Here is a 15,728-nt window from a genome sequence, read left to right on the forward strand (position 1 = left end):
ATAGGAATTATATTTCTGATAAAGATTAAATCTGGTTGTAAGTCAGTAAGCAAGTGAAGTCCCTCAGTCGTGTCCAACTCTTTGCAACCCCGTGGACTGTAGCCTACCAGGCTTCTCAGTCCATGGGATTGTCCAGGCAAGAGTACTGGAGTGGGTTGCCATTTCCTTCTCCAGGGTATCTTCCCGACCCAGAGATTGAACCTGGGTCTCCCACATTGTAGGCAGACCCTTTACCCTCTGAGCCTAAAGTAAAAGTGAAGTCTCTCAGTCTTGCCTGACTTTTTGCAACCCTGTGGACTGTAGCCCACCAGGCTCCTCCGTCCATGGGATTCTCCAGGCAAGAATACTGGAGTGGGTTGCCATTTCCTTCCCCAGGGGACCTTCCCGACCCAGGTCTCCCACATTGGAGGCAGACACTTTAACCTCTGAGCCATCAGGGAGTCTGATTGTAGTAAACTACAAATATATCTCTAAAGTAAACTGTATGTCCTGAGGGGTTCTTTCAAAACTTAGACCTACTTTATTATAAACCCCCAAGTACCTAGCATAAGAGTCAATAAATAGTTGTTGATTTGTTGACTCATTAACCAAATAAAAGTTTTCCAAATGCTAGGCAGTTAACCTCTTTCTATGCAGTTTTAAATTTAAATTCCACTATCAGGAGCAGGTACTGTTGGTCACTCACGGCATCTATCTATTCCTGACAATGGAGAAACTGTTATGCCCAAGTCATGAAATCTCCCAATGACCACCAGGGAGCCGATATCCGATGCAAAAGCAAGAGAGTTTTTATTACCAAGCTCGAGCTGGGGCTCCCACCGATACCGACGCAGCGACTATAGGGAGGAGCCCTGGGTCTTGGATTACATTGCTTATATAGGGAGTATACATGGGAAAAAGGATTTCTAGGTAGGGGAACATCTGATCGGTCACTTTCTTTCGAAGGGTTGTGTGTTGGTTCTTGATTGGTCCCTATTGTCTAGGTAGACCACAAGTTCCTGAGCGTTAAGTCAGGAGATTTTGGTCTGGGGTCCGATTGGGTTGTGGGCGGTGGGGTGAGGTCAGGGGATTTCCAAAGCCTCTTGGATTTCCAAAGGCTCTTTTCCTGGAACCTTACAAAATGGAGTTTTTCTGTTAACAAAATGGAGTAGCTTAGATTCTTCAAAACCTAACTTGATTCATAAAGAAAATCCACATTTCTTAGGGTTCTAAGCTTGTGCAAAAAACACAATAAATGAGCTTTTTCTAGCCACCTGTTTTTCTGAATGGTCTCTTATTGTCATAATGGCAAAGTGAAGCATAAAAACATGAAACTGAAACCGGAAAAGCAGAATAAACAGAAAAACATATATTGTGTGTTTTAATGACAAACAACCATTATTCTAAAAGACTAAGCAGACCACATTGAAAACGGCCTTGTTTTTGCTTCAAGGAGGCAGTTATTATTAATGCTTAGTCACAGAGTTCTAACTTACTGTTAGTACTAATTCTGTAACACGCTCTCCTGGGTCTTCCCACAACACAAAACAAAGCAGAGGAAGGAAGGGCTTATGTATGGTCATCCCAAGTGCAATAGTGTCAGGAAACACTACCTAAAGTGGCTTAGGCAGATGAGAATCAATGCTATTTTTAAAGATGTTTGAGAAACATTCCATAAACTCTCACAATGACTCACTTGGCATGATAGCCCCAGAGGGTGGGAAGGGGAGCTACTTTTGCTTTCTTTTCTACCTACAGGATATTGCGAGCAGAGGCAGAGAGTTATGTTGAATGTTGGGGGAGGGGTCATTTGGTGATAATCCAACCTACAGACTGAAAACACTGCAGGCTCCTTTTATGCTTTCGCTCTGACTCAGTGAGGAACCCAGGCTGGTTAGTCGAAGCAGGGCCCTCAGAAGGCCTGTCTGGGAAGGTGGTTTGTAAATAAAAACCTGTATCTGCAAAAGGATGGAGTACTTACTCCAGTGGGTATAACCCAGGAAGAGCTATAATCTAATCCAACTGTTCTCAGACATTCTCCTCTCAAGACATTTAAAAATTATTGAAAAATTCTAAAAGCTAACCTTTGAAAATTCTAGAAAACATGAGAACATACAAACACACCTTCCTTTAGTCACCAAAGCAAGGATGTCATCATACATCCTGTAAATTTGTAGTTACTTCAAAAGAAAAAGTTTTAAAGGAGGGGAGAAGAAGCACAGGGAATGAACAAGGAGGGAATATAACAACTTTAAACAGCAATGGAAGCCAGAAGATAGATGTCATCAATATGCTGAGAGAAAAGAACTTCCGACCTCAAATTTGTTCACAGTGAAATAAATCCTCCAAGAACTTCAGGATAACTGAAAGACATATTTAGACAAGCAAAACAGAAAATGTTATAAGAGCGGACCCTCACTAAATGCAAGTCAGAAGGAGTGTACCTCAGGCAAAAGGAAAGTGTTTTCATAGGAAAGCCAGAGATTTTAAGAAAAAAATGAAAACGAAAAAAGTAAGAAAGAAAATATTCTGTTAACTCTAAAAATTGCCAGCAGAGGGGGAAAGAATTATTGAGGAAGCCAAATAGCTTACCTTGGGAAATTCTAGAAAACACAAGAACATGCAAGCACACATTCCTTTAGTCATGAGAGCAATGGCGTCATCATACATCAGTTCTCTGGAAAATTCCAGCGAAACTAAGAAAGGCAAATGAAACCCTATTATTACTATGAAGCTAGCTAGTTCTGAAATGATCTTGGAACCCACAGGGCCCCCCAGACCACCCTATGCGAGCCGCTACTCTAAACCTCTCATCCCCTCGCCGCTCAAAGCCAGGTGTCTCCAGAGAAGAAATTGTCAAGTCATTGGTCCAGGGCCCAAAGGGGAACCTCTCTCTTCCTTTTGCAAAGGTCACTTAGGGGACGCCTAGGCTGGGCGGTCGGACTTTCGGGAAGCCTCCACCACGTGCCACGAGAGGGCGCCGCTAGAGAGCTCAGCCTAGCGCCTCGCCGCCCGCGCCCCGCCCGCGCCGGCCAGGTTCACACAGGGGCCCGGAAAAGAGGGAGGCGCCCGGAAGAGGGGGCGGTCGCGACCTCATTGGACGAGGCGCCTCCGCCTCACGTCCCGGGGAGGGGCTTCTTCAGGCTAAAAAGCAGAGAGCCCGGCGGCAGGAACGCGCGCGGCTCCAGTTGCAGAGAGCTGCTTGTCTTACGTCGTTCGCCGAGGTTCGCCAGGTCATGGTGCCATCCTGACTGGGAAGAGGACGCTCCCGGGAGACGAATGAGGAACCACCTCCTCCTACTGTTCAAGTACAGGGGCCTGGTCCGCAAAGGGAAGAAAAGCAAAAGACGAAAATGGCTAAATTCGTGATCCGCCCGGCCACCGCTGCCGACTGCAGTGACATCCTGCGGCTGATCAAGGTAGCGGGAAGCTAGGGCTCCTCCCGAGGCGGAGTTGGGGTCCTTGTACCCCGCAGGTCCCCTTTTCTCCGCCCACCTACCCACAGCCCCGGCCAGGCGGCGCTGCTCCGGGCGAAACTCGGAACGAATCCCCGCCCCGCCCACCCCCTTCCCCCGAGCTGTCCGGGCCGGGGCCTCACTTAATTTTCTGCTTCTCTTCCTTTTTCCTTTTTCTTATGTGCCTTAACCCAGGAATTGGCTAAATACGAATACATGGAAGAGCAAGTAATGTTAACTGAAAAAGGTAACGCATCAGTGGCAGGGCAAGGGACGAGCGTCTGGGGGACGACCGTCACCGACTCCAACACTGTCTCTGCTTCCCCTTCTTGCAGATCTGCTAGAAGACGGTTTCGGAGAGCACCCCTTCTACCACTGCTTAGTTGCAGAAGTGCCCAAGGAGCACCTGACTCCGGAAGGTAATCGCCCTGTCCTTCTAGAAGCCGAAGAGACCGAGTGTTGTGTAAGACGTAGAGTCCGCTCTGTAGAAGCACTGACAACACAGGCTGAAGTTACTTAACTGAGAAATTGGCCAGAAATAATAGCCAGCCAGTGTTCAAAGTACTGAAAAAAAAATGTGCTGCACTTAATAATAGGGCGGGTCAAAAGAGCTCTTTAAGTATCAGTGCTGTGGAGACCCGGAAGAGTTTGAGCTGTTTATGTAAGTATCAGAATGCGGTGGAGACCCGGAAAAGTTAGGTATAAAGTCATTTGTTGTAAATTCAGTTTCATAAATGGTTCTTGTTTGACCCTAACGTAACCTTTTTTGTATCTGTGTTAAATTACATTTTTTTCTTTAATTTGTCCCAATCTTCAGGTTACAGTCTCTAGCTTCGCCATGTACATGGCCCTTCCGTGTACATGGATGGGCGGGGAGGTAACTAAAAGATCCTTTACACAATAAAGTAGATGATCATGATAAATGAGGTAAGGCCCTATTATCACACACTTAAAACACGGTAGATCAGAAGCTCCAATGTACTCGCTTCCTATTTGGGAAGGACTATAAGATGGCTAGAAAGTTTAATTTGAAACTTATGCCTCCAATTGGAATTACAGACACCTGTTAAGAAGAAGTCGGATGCTTTTTTCCTTTTCTTTTTCTTTTTCTTTTTTTTCTTTGTCGTTGTTTTTCTTCCTGGTCATTGTTGAATGGCCAAAAGACAAAGCCAAATGGGGAAGTTGATGCGCTGGGTTGGGGGGTGATTAAGGGTTTTTTTTTTTGTTTGTTTGTTCTGAGGTCATTTCCTCCTGCTAGAAAAAAAATGAGCGAAATACATAAGGGATGAGGTACTTTCCAGAGGTATGTGGATGTTACATCATACCTGAGTACCTCTGTTTCTTCCGACTTAAACACTGGGGAAAGTAAATTGAAAATGTGTGAATTGGAAGGCAAGTTCTGAAATTAAACCTTACTGTTTCGGCCTTATGTCCTGACCTTAAGGAAGCAGGGTTTCTAAACTACAAATACTTACTATTCTGAACTGCCGTGTAAACCTGACTTATTCCCAAGTCAACATACCAATATATCAATAGGATGTGAATAATGTGTGTGTTTAGTTTAAGACCATAGCAGTTTCACTCTGGCAAGTAATGAAAGCATTCTCACTTCCTGAGTGTGAGATCCAACAGATTGCCAAGTGGCCAGTCCATGGTTTTAGCCTGGGTTCGGCTAGCTCTAACGTGTGCTTTTTGTGAAAACATGTTCTAAGAACAGTGAGATCATCCAACAGTGACCTGGATTGCACTAGCCTAAAAGTCAGAAGATAGTCCGGTCCAATGGCTACTTATTTTTATAATACATGCATGTATATTTTTTTAAACTTATGATAGGCTTCTGATTTTGCACCTACAACCTTGACAGATTGTTTTTCATCCATAACTCATGTGATACTCTTATTACAGGACACAGCATTGTTGGTTTTGCCATGTACTATTTTACCTATGATCCATGGATTGGCAAACTGTTGTATCTTGAGGACTTCTTTGTGATGAGCGATTATAGAGGTATGGTTGAGTTCAGGGGGGCTGCTCTAAAGAGAAATCGGGGCTTGAAGTCCTTAAAATGACTTTTTAAAATGGCACTTCTCGTTCTTTTAGGCTTTGGCATAGGCTCAGAAATTCTGAAGAAGCTAAGCCAGGTATGTCTTGGTGTTTGGTTTCCAAATTTGCAAGGGTTACTGGATTATTTGAAGGACTGAATTGAAATTGGGTCTTGGAAAGCAGGTGCACTGTCACTGAGTTCATTTTCCTCTCCCGTGTAACAGGTTGCAATGAAGTGTCGCTGCAGCAGCATGCACTTCTTGGTGGCAGAGTGGAATGAACCATCTATCAACTTCTACAAAAGAAGAGGTGCCTCTGATCTATCCAGCGAAGAGGGATGGAGACTCTTCAAGATCGACAAGGAGTACTTGCTAAAAATGGCAGCAGAGGAGTGAGGAGTGCTGGTGTAGAGAATGACAGCTTCCATTCTATTTAGAGTAACTTCTCAACTTATCTTGCTTTCTCTCCTCTTTGTAGTGAAATAATAGAATGAGCACCCATTCCAAAGCTTTATTACCAGTGGCGTTGTTGCATGTTTGAAATAAGTTCTGTTTAAGATGGCAATCTTATATACAGATTGGAGACAGATTTCTCTATTAACATCTTTTGATAAACAACAGGTAGTGTGATAATGTCTATGAAAAAAACTTCATTCTTGTGAGTCATTTAAATGTGTACAATGTACACACTGGTACTTAGAGTTTCTGTTTTGATTCTTTTTTTTTAATAAAGTACCCTTTGATTTAATTCTCTGGTGTAAGCATTTTTACTGATCCTTTATTTCATAGTCATTTTTCTTGCTGTTGAGTACAAAGTAAAAATGCCCAAGAAACATGATAACCTTACAATTTTTTTCAAAGAATTTTTAATCCAGTCTAAAGTGTCTGATGGTCAGGAGCTGTGTTGTGCCTGTATTCCCAATGTCTAGAAAGAAGCCAGTTGAATCCCAAGGTTTTATATGTAGCAACATATAAAATATGACCTTCTATTGATGACACTGTACACTTAACCCAACAGAATTTTCAAGAGCTTACAAACTCAGGCCCCACAGTAAAAAAGCCCATTTGTTACACCAGTAAAAGAGGTGGGAATGGGATTCTGAAACACTGGAAATTGGGAGGAAAAAACATCTTGCTCACAACAACCTCATCCCACACAAAACACTAGGCTGAAGGGAAAGTAAATCACTTTGCTAGTCAGGCAGGAATAAAAATTCCACATTTTTACAGGAACATGGTAAACTAAAAGGCTGGAGTTGGACACAGGTACAGTCAGGGAAATCACCATCCTATTTGGAAAACAAGTTTCTGGAACTGTGTTAACACCATGGACATCTGTGCAGAGAAACTGCAGGGGTGGTTAAAGCCACTGGGGATGGGGGAAGAAGTAGCTAAGACCTTTCTCCAGGACTGAAAATCAAACTCCAAAAGAGGGCTGAGGCGGAGACAGATAGGTGAACTCCTTTTTATTACTCATGACACTGACCTAAATTCCTAAAGCCACTAATTCCCACAATGTTAGTTAATAATCACTGTACTGATTTCCAAGATGAATCTTTTCCAAAAGAATTCATCAGATAACTGAAAAGCAGTACTCAGGATCTTCTTTCTGTGTTCTCCAGGAAATAAATACTGGGCTTCTCACTCAAAGGAGGATTTTGGCCTGCATGCCTTGGTTTCAGTATTTTGTGGCTTCCTAAATTAGAAGGCAGCCATATACACCAGTAGGGTCCTGTACTGTATTTAACAGGAGAGCCTTGGGATTAATTGGTAACTTAGAGAGTATGTCATGAAAACAGGATTCGAGTCAATTTTCAACCAGGGTCCTGCTAGGCTGGCAAATAACTATAGGAGAGAAATGCTGGCAAGCATAAAAAGGGTTAATGAAACACAAGGAGCTTTGTGGGGAAAGACATTTTGAAAATTGTGTTTTGGAAAGTGGGCCTCTTTGAGGAAAACAACTACATGCTGACTGTGGTTAAATATGTGAATAAATTAGATTAACCAAGGGAGTTACAATGTAACTCTTTGTTTTCTCATCCTTCTTAGAGTTAGCCCTAAAGGCCCAGTGTTGTCACCACGAAAGCTTTAATGAAGTTTTTGTGTCCACTTTAAAGAAGTCCCTTAAGTTTAAAACTTAGAAACTGAAACACCACAGCATCAGCCCACTGTATATTCAACTCTCGTTACAAAGACACCTGTTTAAAAACTGAACTAAAAACGAATCGGCAAAGCTTGAAATCACCAGGCAAGTAAGAAAGCATGTTCCGGGGAAATCAAAGGGAATAAAAAACAAAAACCTGAAAAAGTGGCAGGGTTCGGGGAGAGACTCCAGGTAAACAAGACTTCTGTAAAGATAACTTTAAAAGTACTATTTTACTAATATGTTATGCCTAATATCATTTGGGAAGAATAGTATTTCAGGCCTAAGAACTTGCCAGTTCTTACGTGAGAATATTTTCTGGTTTTCTCTGCGTAGTTTAAGAAAATAACTCTTATTTGCTAAGTGTAGTATCTCCCTTAAAAGAATAAAATTGTAATTCTTGATACAGCTAAAACAGGAAGTGGCTGGGTCTGTCCACACATAGGCTCAGAAGACATCCAGCCACCAACCTGGTTATAGGGTCAATAGTAGAGGGATGGCCTGTCATGGTCCAAACCAGAGCCCAAAGTCATCAGCTGTGTAGATTTCACCAGGCAGCCTTTCTAGGAAAGAAAATAGAGTCTTTTTCACAGAAATGCACAACCAACGATTTGGAAGAAATCTAAGGTCTCATACCCACTATACACAGTACTGTGAGTCCCCAGCAGGGGCTAGAATGATGACTCATCTCTGCTCCTTGAAGCAAGGGGCTGCTCAGCAGCAACTGAGGGAGCTGGCCAGGCCCTGGGAAGCCCAGACTCCCGTTCAGAATCTGCAGGTGGCCATGTCTGCTCCCAAGATTCTGTTTACTTGACTGGCCTCATCTTTGTCTCCCTGCTTCATCATGTCTTCCTGAGGATAGCCATGTCAGGGTGACTCTGTTTTATTCTCATCCCTTTTCTTTGTGCTGCTGGTCCAGGTTTCAACCTAGTCAGCCGTCACCCACAACCCAGGCTCAGGCCTATACCCTTATGGAGCCCACCACCCCCATCCTTGCCATCATTGCCTTGGTTTCCTCTTCTATCAAAGGCCACTAACTGCCCTTCCTTGAAAGGTTCTCCCAGCACCCTCTTGCCCCTGTTACTTCTCTTTCTTGGAGCTCACATCGACCCAGCAAATGTTTTTAGTAGCTTCCACATGGTTATCAACATAACAGTTCATAAGAGCTAACGTTAGTAACTACTCACCAGGAACCAGGCATTCCATTTGACGCTTTGTACAGTCATGATGTCATCTAATTCTCACGAACATCCTGTGAGGTAGATACTATTATTAGTTTCTTTTTATAATGAGAAACTAACCCTCAGAGAGGTTAAGTTGCCTAAGGCCACACAACTAGGCCTGGGAATCAAACTCCAAACCAAATTTCTCAAACCCCTGGGGGTTCACTGGCATATTCTCTCTCAGAATGATTGAATTTGGTGTTTCTTTTGGATTATAGTCTAAAGAATAATCAGTACAGTTTTCCTTCAGTATCCGAGGGGGATTCTGGAATTTTTTTTTCCAAATATTTTCCATTCACTGTTACTTGAATCCAATGATGCGGAGCTCACAGATAAGGGAAGGCCAAGCGTATAAGCACTTCCTGGATCCTCAAAATCAGTAGTTCTCAATACTGGCTGCACATGACAATCACCTAGAAAGCTTTTAAGAACTACTAATGCCCCACCCTGAGAGAATCTTAATTTAATTATTTCTTAATGTACATTCCAAAGTAAAGCCAGGGCTGATGGCCACTGAGCTAGGTAATCACCTTGTAACCAAATCCCAGCCGCAATTGTGAGTACAACCACTTCTATCTAGTACAACCACTTCTATGTGTGTTTATGCTGCTCACCTTGACACCCCATCATTAACAGTGAACTCTTGCCAAGCAAAGACCAAGTAAAATCACATCACACCTCACGATCCTGGAGAATTTTTAGAAAAAAAATGGCGAGAGAACTGTGTCAGCCAACTGCATACAGTGCTGAAACTGAAAACTGCCAGCAGTACCACGCTCCTTTGCAAGCAGTCACTTCATTTCAGCAAAACATCTTCCCTCACATTAAATCAGTGTTGCTCATTTGAGTTTTGTTTGGTAGTTTTGTTTGTATCTAACTTGTAAATGTATATGGTTTCACAGCTGTATAGGAGCCATGAACGTAAAATGTCCATGTCTAGCTGTAGGTCTACAGCAAGTAGTCTAATAATTTTGGAAGGAGGGAGGCTCAGGAGGGGTGGCATATATGCAGACATAATACAGCTGATACACTTTGTTGTACAGCAGAAACTAACAACATTGTAAAGCATTTATACTCCAATAAAAGTAATTTAAAATACACATATTTTAAAAAAGGATAATTTCAATCACCACTGGGGCTCTGTAAGAATCCTTTCCTTTAAAAGGAATCCGAGTTACCCAAGTTGGAGAAACACTGCTGTGATCATAATGCAATACTGCCTACTTCTGATTGGTTAAAAAATAAAAGGCCAGTGGCATCAGAGGGAAGACTCTACCCACTGAGCTCCAATGTAATCAGATTTAGGCTTGATTTACAGCAAAAATATTTCACAGATAATATGCTTCTTTTTCCATCAAGAGGCATATAACATTTGATTATCTCTTTTTGTGATGCTAGCAGTCAATACCGATGTCAAGACCGAAATTCAGTGGGAATTTCAAAATGTGGTCTTATCAGTCGTTCTTCATTCCTTAGCTAAAATACTTCTATAAAAAGAATTTTCTCCTCTCTTGTATTTTGTTGCCATAAAGTACAATTCACCCAGAGAAAGCAGGATATATGCTCGATTCTTGTTATTTACTAGATTGGAAAAGAATGGATTGGCTTTCTGGCATCTTCCAATTAGGTTTTCTCCCCCCAAGTATCTTTATTAACTCGTGGACTTGAAACATTTCCTGTGTCTCAAATCATTGACATTATGTTTCTAACTGAAGCTCAGACTGATTTAATTGTCCAGTGAGAACTTCTTCAAGTTGGCTTCAGAATCCATTGCCCATGATCCCAGAAGCCTTTCTTTGTTAGCTTCCTGGCTTTTAAGATATCCCAGGTTCGTTTTGTGTATTTCTCACCCCAGACATGATATCAGTTCAGTTGAGTTCAGTTCAGTTGTTCGTTCATGTCTGACTCTGCAACCCCATGGACTGCAGCACGCCAAGCCTCCCTGTCCATCACCAAGGCCTGGATCCTACTCAAACTCATGTCCATTGCATCGGTGAAGCCATCCAACCATCTCATCCTCTGTCATACCCTTCTCCTCCCATCTTCAATCTTGCCCAGCATCAGGGTCTTTTCCAATGAGTAGGCTCTTCACATCAGGCAGCCAAAGTATTGGAGTTTCAGCTTCAGCATCAGTCCTTCCAATGGAAATTCAGGACTGATTCCCTTTATGATTGACTGGTTGGATCTTCTTGCAGTCTAAGGGACCCTCAAGAGTCTTCTCCAACACCGCAGTTCGAAAGCATCAATTCTTTGGCATTCAGCTTTCTTTATAGTCCAACTCCTGAAATCCATACATGACTACTGGAAAAACCATAGCTTTGACTAGACAGACCTTTGTTGGCAAAGTAATGTCTCTGCTTTTTAATATGCTGTCTGGGTTGGTCATAGCATTTCTTCCAAGGAGCAAGCATCTTTTAATTTCATGGCTGCAGTCACCATCTGCAGTGATTTTGGAGCCCCCAAAAATAAAGTCTCTCACTGTTTCCATTGTTTCCCCATCTATTTGCCATGAAGTGATGGGACCAGATGCCATGATCTTAGTTTTCTAAATGTTGAGCTTTAAGCCCACTTTTTCACTGTCCTCTTTCATTTTCATCAAGAGGCTCCTGACGTCAATGGTGAGGGAATCCTGAGCTTCTGAAGTTTCCAGGAAGTGACATTTACTGAGAGTAGTGGTCACAGTTCTGTCTTGACAATGACATGGACACAGCAGACTGGTGGCATTCACCTCCAGCTTGGCTCAGGGAGCCTTCCACCAGCTGTGTGGCCCAGGGCTATCTTCTTCCATCTGGGTGCTTATCCTGCTTTCTTTCATCCAGTGAATCAATAACAAAAAGCAACAAAAGTGGTTACAAAACAGCTAAATCCACAGCAGTGATACTTGTTTGCAGAGCAACACCATCCATCCAGAGGCAGTTTGGGTCTGGTGGAAAGAACACTCCACTTAGAGGCAAGGGAAACTGAATTTGATCCTGGCTCTTCTTCATTCGTAGGTATAAAAAAAAACTTCATTTACAGAACTAAAAATAAACTACCTCCTGGCTGCTATGAGGACTAAATAAGACTATGACTGTGGAAGTGCAGGATGTATATGATTAATATATTCTACATGAAATATTGAGCCTCTACTATGTGTCAGATACCACACTTCTGTTATTTCATTCATCTTCATAACAGCAGCAGAATATGGCACCTCAAAACATGCTGCTTTGGCATAAGGATTATTTCGAGCTAAAGGCACTTGAAAAACAGCAGGTGCATGAAGGGCATTCTAATCTGTCTTTTTTTCATTCTGAAAACAAGAGCTAACACTCCCAAGTGAAAGATGCCTTCCCTGTCCCAGGAGAAAAGAAGCATTCTTCACCTGGGAGTCAAGGCCCACCTTTAGCCTTCTTTCTATATATTTCAGTTACTTCTCCACAATCACCCCTCTTTGTCCAATCTGTTGGAAAAGCATTCAGGTTCTGCCACCTCTTTGGTGCGCATTTCCTTATGAGGGCTCTCCCCTGCCCTGTCACTGTAAAACACATTCAGTCAATATGTGTGCTTTTTTTCCTGTCGATCTGTTTTATGTTAATTAAATTCTCAGGCCCAGCCAAACACCCCAAGAGGATAAAGGTCCTGTTTTGCCTTCCCTCCACAGGTTCCTGTGGTGTGCCAGTGAGCCAGCAGGGGTTAGGGAGGATCTTTGAACTATATACTTTGATGATTAACAGGGTGTAAATATTTCCACCAAGGCTGATTTCAAGCTACCAAGGGCTTTAACCACTGGCTTGCAAAAGTTTTGAATATTTAACAGGAGGCTCTCCCAAGCCAATAGGAGCAGGCTTCAGCACACCACTGAATCAGGCCCATTTCAAAGATGTGGAAAGGGAGGTTCAGAGAGGTTAAGCAATTTGCATTCACTGCAGGGAGTGCAGGTCTGGGCTGTTAACCCAGTCTGTGCCTCCACAAACATGTGCTTTCAAAAATCCCTGGCCCTCCTCAAAGCAGCTGATCCACACTCTTTGACCTTGGATTTATGTATGTATCTATGCTTTTGGCATAGCAGCGTGACCAAAAATGTCTACCTCCTTGACCGTCAACATCCCAGGAGCAGGGACCGTGTCCCACGATGTTTATATCTTCAGAGTCTCTCATTCCACGCATGGCACGCAGTAGGCATTTAACAAACATTCATGAAATAAATGGGATCAACCAGCCCCAGTCTGGGGGGAAAACTGAGAGACAGAATCGATTCTAATGTCATGCTTTCCCTGTAACAGGTATCCATGTTGAGAGTTAGAATTTAATGGGGGGCGGGGGGGAAGCAAGCTGATAATTATAGGGCACTTTCTACGTTCCACGTGATATACATGGATTATGTCATTTAATCCTTAAAACAAAGCCAGCCTTTTGTATATGAGGAAGGCAAAGTATAGGGGGTGAAACAACTTGTTCTGTATTATACAACCAGAAGGCAATGGGGTTGAGATTTGAACTGGACAGTCAGGCCCCAGACACACCTCACAAACCACAACTCATTGTCTAGTTTAACCATACACGGTAGCCTTGAGTCATTAATACTGGTGGTGCTTTGGGACGGAGACTGTTTCTTTGTCACCTGGAAAGGGTCTCGCCTGTGCTTAGATTAGTTGTGGAGGAGCCAGGGGAGAGTGGGATTGCCATCAACTGCTCCCTGCCTCAACACTTCCTGGCCAGCTCCGTGAGAAAATAAGTTTTCTGCGGAGGACCAGCTTCAGGGCAAGGCAAGTGGTTCTGGAACCATCCCACTTCACTTTCTCTTCCTCAAAGTATATACAAGTTCTGCTACTAGAAACAAACATTTGCTCTCCTAAATTTTCCACACGGGCCTCCAAGGAGTTGAAAAACAAAAATCATTTTCCAGTTTCTCTGGCTTCAAGCCTGATTCCAGGACGTGATCCAACACTAATCACCATCCAAATGACTGTCAGTGAGAGGGTGGCTATGTACTCTGGCAGACAGTACTGAGGCAGTCTTGTGCAATGTTGCTACAGCATTATGTTATAATTACACCCCGGCCTTGTTGCCTGCACATCTCACAGATGCTTATCCACCAACGGGGTGTTAGCTGACAATCACTCTAAACAAGCCTGGACAGAAGAAATAATAGCGGTCACCTGGAGGAACTTCTGAAAGAATATACAGCTAATATTCTAGAATGCTCGGCCAGCTCAATATTCTCTTACAGACAGGTCAGACATCAGGCAGCATTCCTGCCTTTTCCTGTACTGTGATTGGCCTCTCTCTGTGCTCTCTCGTCTTGTCCAGAACAACATCGCTAACTCCTCTCTGTCTCGAAACATGGAGACTTAAACATGAAACACTGGAGGAAATTCTTACAATCCCTCGGTCCCCACCCCACCAGCACTCCACCTCCCAGAGGAGCTAAAATCTTAAGGAGTGGCTGTTTGTTATCACTGCTAAGGAGTAGGCTGCCTACCCACAGTCCCGCAGCTCCTCCACTGGGATGGAAGAAATAGACTTCTATTGGTCATGGACACTAGACCTGCCCAGATGGAACTTTCAGGAAATGTTACCACTGAAATCCAGGGAAGTAGACAGGAGGAAGTTCCCGAGGGAAGAATCTAGGTGGTGGTGTGTGTACTTTGCATTCCTGTCTGTGTTTTAAGAGGTTTCCAAGCAGGTTTTAATTAACCTCCACCTGAAACTTGCTAAACAAGTTTTGCAACCCAGGTTGTTTTGTTAGTATTTTTCTGGGTGCGTTATCCTGTGTTTGAATTTCATGAAGTTTATTATTCTTTCTACCTAAAACTCAGTTTAAAAAAGCAAGCTGTATGTTTTCAAATCTAGGTGCTTCCTGGTAATGGCTTGTGGGAAAGAATGAGATTTGGATTGAGAAAGGAAGTGAAAATTTAACAAGTGATAAGACAAAACTGAAAGTACTATTTTTTAAGAACATGCCTTTCTTCCAATGAAAAATACACAATCTTTTGGGTCCAATGATAATTATTTGAGACTTCGTTTTGAAAACAAACCTTTACGTTTCATAGGCTCCAACATCTAGGGGAGAAACAGAATAGTTTCTGGTTTTTCCTAGTTTACTAGTTTTTTCAGAAACTAAAGCACAACGTGATCTTTCTGCAATAACCACTGAATAATAATCACTCTATCTCAAAGGAACCACTGAGAAGAGTGAGTTTTGAGGACATTTGGACAGATGCAGGTTGGTGCCCCAGGTGCCTCTGTTCCAGAACCCGAAGTATAATCTCTTGATATGATCTCTGATAAATCACTCCCTACAATCATTTTTATAAGCCTTTGCCCCAAGGACAGAGGAGTTTTCTAGTTCAAGCCTTCAAACTGGGAAATACTTGCCACTTGAGGTATATGATATTAAAAAGCAGAGACATTATTTTGCCAACAAAGGCCCATCTAGTCAAAACTATGGTTTTCCCAATAGTCGAGTATGGATGTGAGAGTTGGACCATAAAGAAGGCTGAGCATCAGAGAACTGATGCTGTTGAATTGTGGTGTTGGAGAAGACTCTTGAGAGTCCCTTGGACTGAGAGGAAATCAAATCAGTCAATCCTAAAGGAAATCAATCCTGAATATTCATTGGAAGGATTGATGCTGAGGCTGAAGCTTCAATACCTTGGCCACCTAATGTAAAGAGCTGATTCACTGGAAAAGACCCTGATGCTGGGAAAGATTGAAGGCAGGAGGAAAAGGGGACGAGATGGTTGGATGGCATCACCAACTTGCTGGACATGCGTTTGAGCAACCTCCAGGAGTTGGTGATGGACAGGTAAACCTGGTGAGCTGCAGTCCATGGGGTCACAAAGAGTCAGACACAACTGAGCAACTGAACTGAAACTGAGGTATATGAGAACTTTCATGTGAC

The 15,728-nt window shown here is 42.9% G+C and overlaps 1 protein-coding gene and 1 long non-coding RNA gene across 2 annotated transcripts in view; one reads left to right on the forward strand and one right to left on the reverse strand.

Moving 5' to 3' along the window:
• Nucleotides 1-3,153: 3,153 nt before the first annotated feature.
• On the forward strand, nucleotides 3,154-6,224 carry SAT1 (spermidine/spermine N1-acetyltransferase 1). Its single transcript, XM_004021966.5, has 6 exons — nucleotides 3,154-3,398; nucleotides 3,630-3,681; nucleotides 3,770-3,853; nucleotides 5,340-5,441; nucleotides 5,535-5,575; nucleotides 5,702-6,224. The coding sequence occupies exons 1-6, from the start codon at nucleotides 3,333-3,335 to the stop codon at nucleotides 5,870-5,872; spliced, it is 516 nt and encodes a 171-aa protein (XP_004022015.1). The 5' UTR covers nucleotides 3,154-3,332; the 3' UTR covers nucleotides 5,873-6,224.
• A 12-nt stretch (nucleotides 6,225-6,236) lies between these two features.
• LOC132658820 (uncharacterized) overlaps nucleotides 6,237-15,728 on the reverse strand; it is a 37,421-nt gene continuing 27,929 nt past the window's right edge. Inside the window, exons 2-3 of the long non-coding RNA XR_009598872.1 lie at nucleotides 8,807-8,871; nucleotides 6,237-8,182 (exon numbers count right to left, since the gene is read on the reverse strand). This is a non-coding gene — a long non-coding RNA (uncharacterized LOC132658820). The remainder of the gene's footprint in view (nucleotides 8,183-8,806; nucleotides 8,872-15,728) is intronic.

The sequence above is a fragment of the Ovis aries genome, chromosome X (assembly GCF_016772045.2).
Source record: "Ovis aries strain OAR_USU_Benz2616 breed Rambouillet chromosome X, ARS-UI_Ramb_v3.0, whole genome shotgun sequence".
Lineage (NCBI taxonomy): Eukaryota > Metazoa > Chordata > Mammalia > Artiodactyla > Bovidae > Ovis > Ovis aries.

Bases quoted from the DNA above. Each gene is read 5' to 3' on its own strand.
- SAT1 (XM_004021966.5), top strand. From the start codon at position 3,333: ATGGCTAAATTCGTGATCCGCCCGGCCACCGCTGCCGACTGCAGTGAC. The intron at 3,682-3,769 runs GTAACGCATCAG...CCCTTCTTGCAG, and splicing joins AGTAATGTTAACTGAAAAAG to ATCTGCTAGAAGACGGTTTC. The intron at 3,854-5,339 runs GTAATCGCCCTG...CTCTTATTACAG, and splicing joins GGAGCACCTGACTCCGGAAG to GACACAGCATTGTTGGTTTT.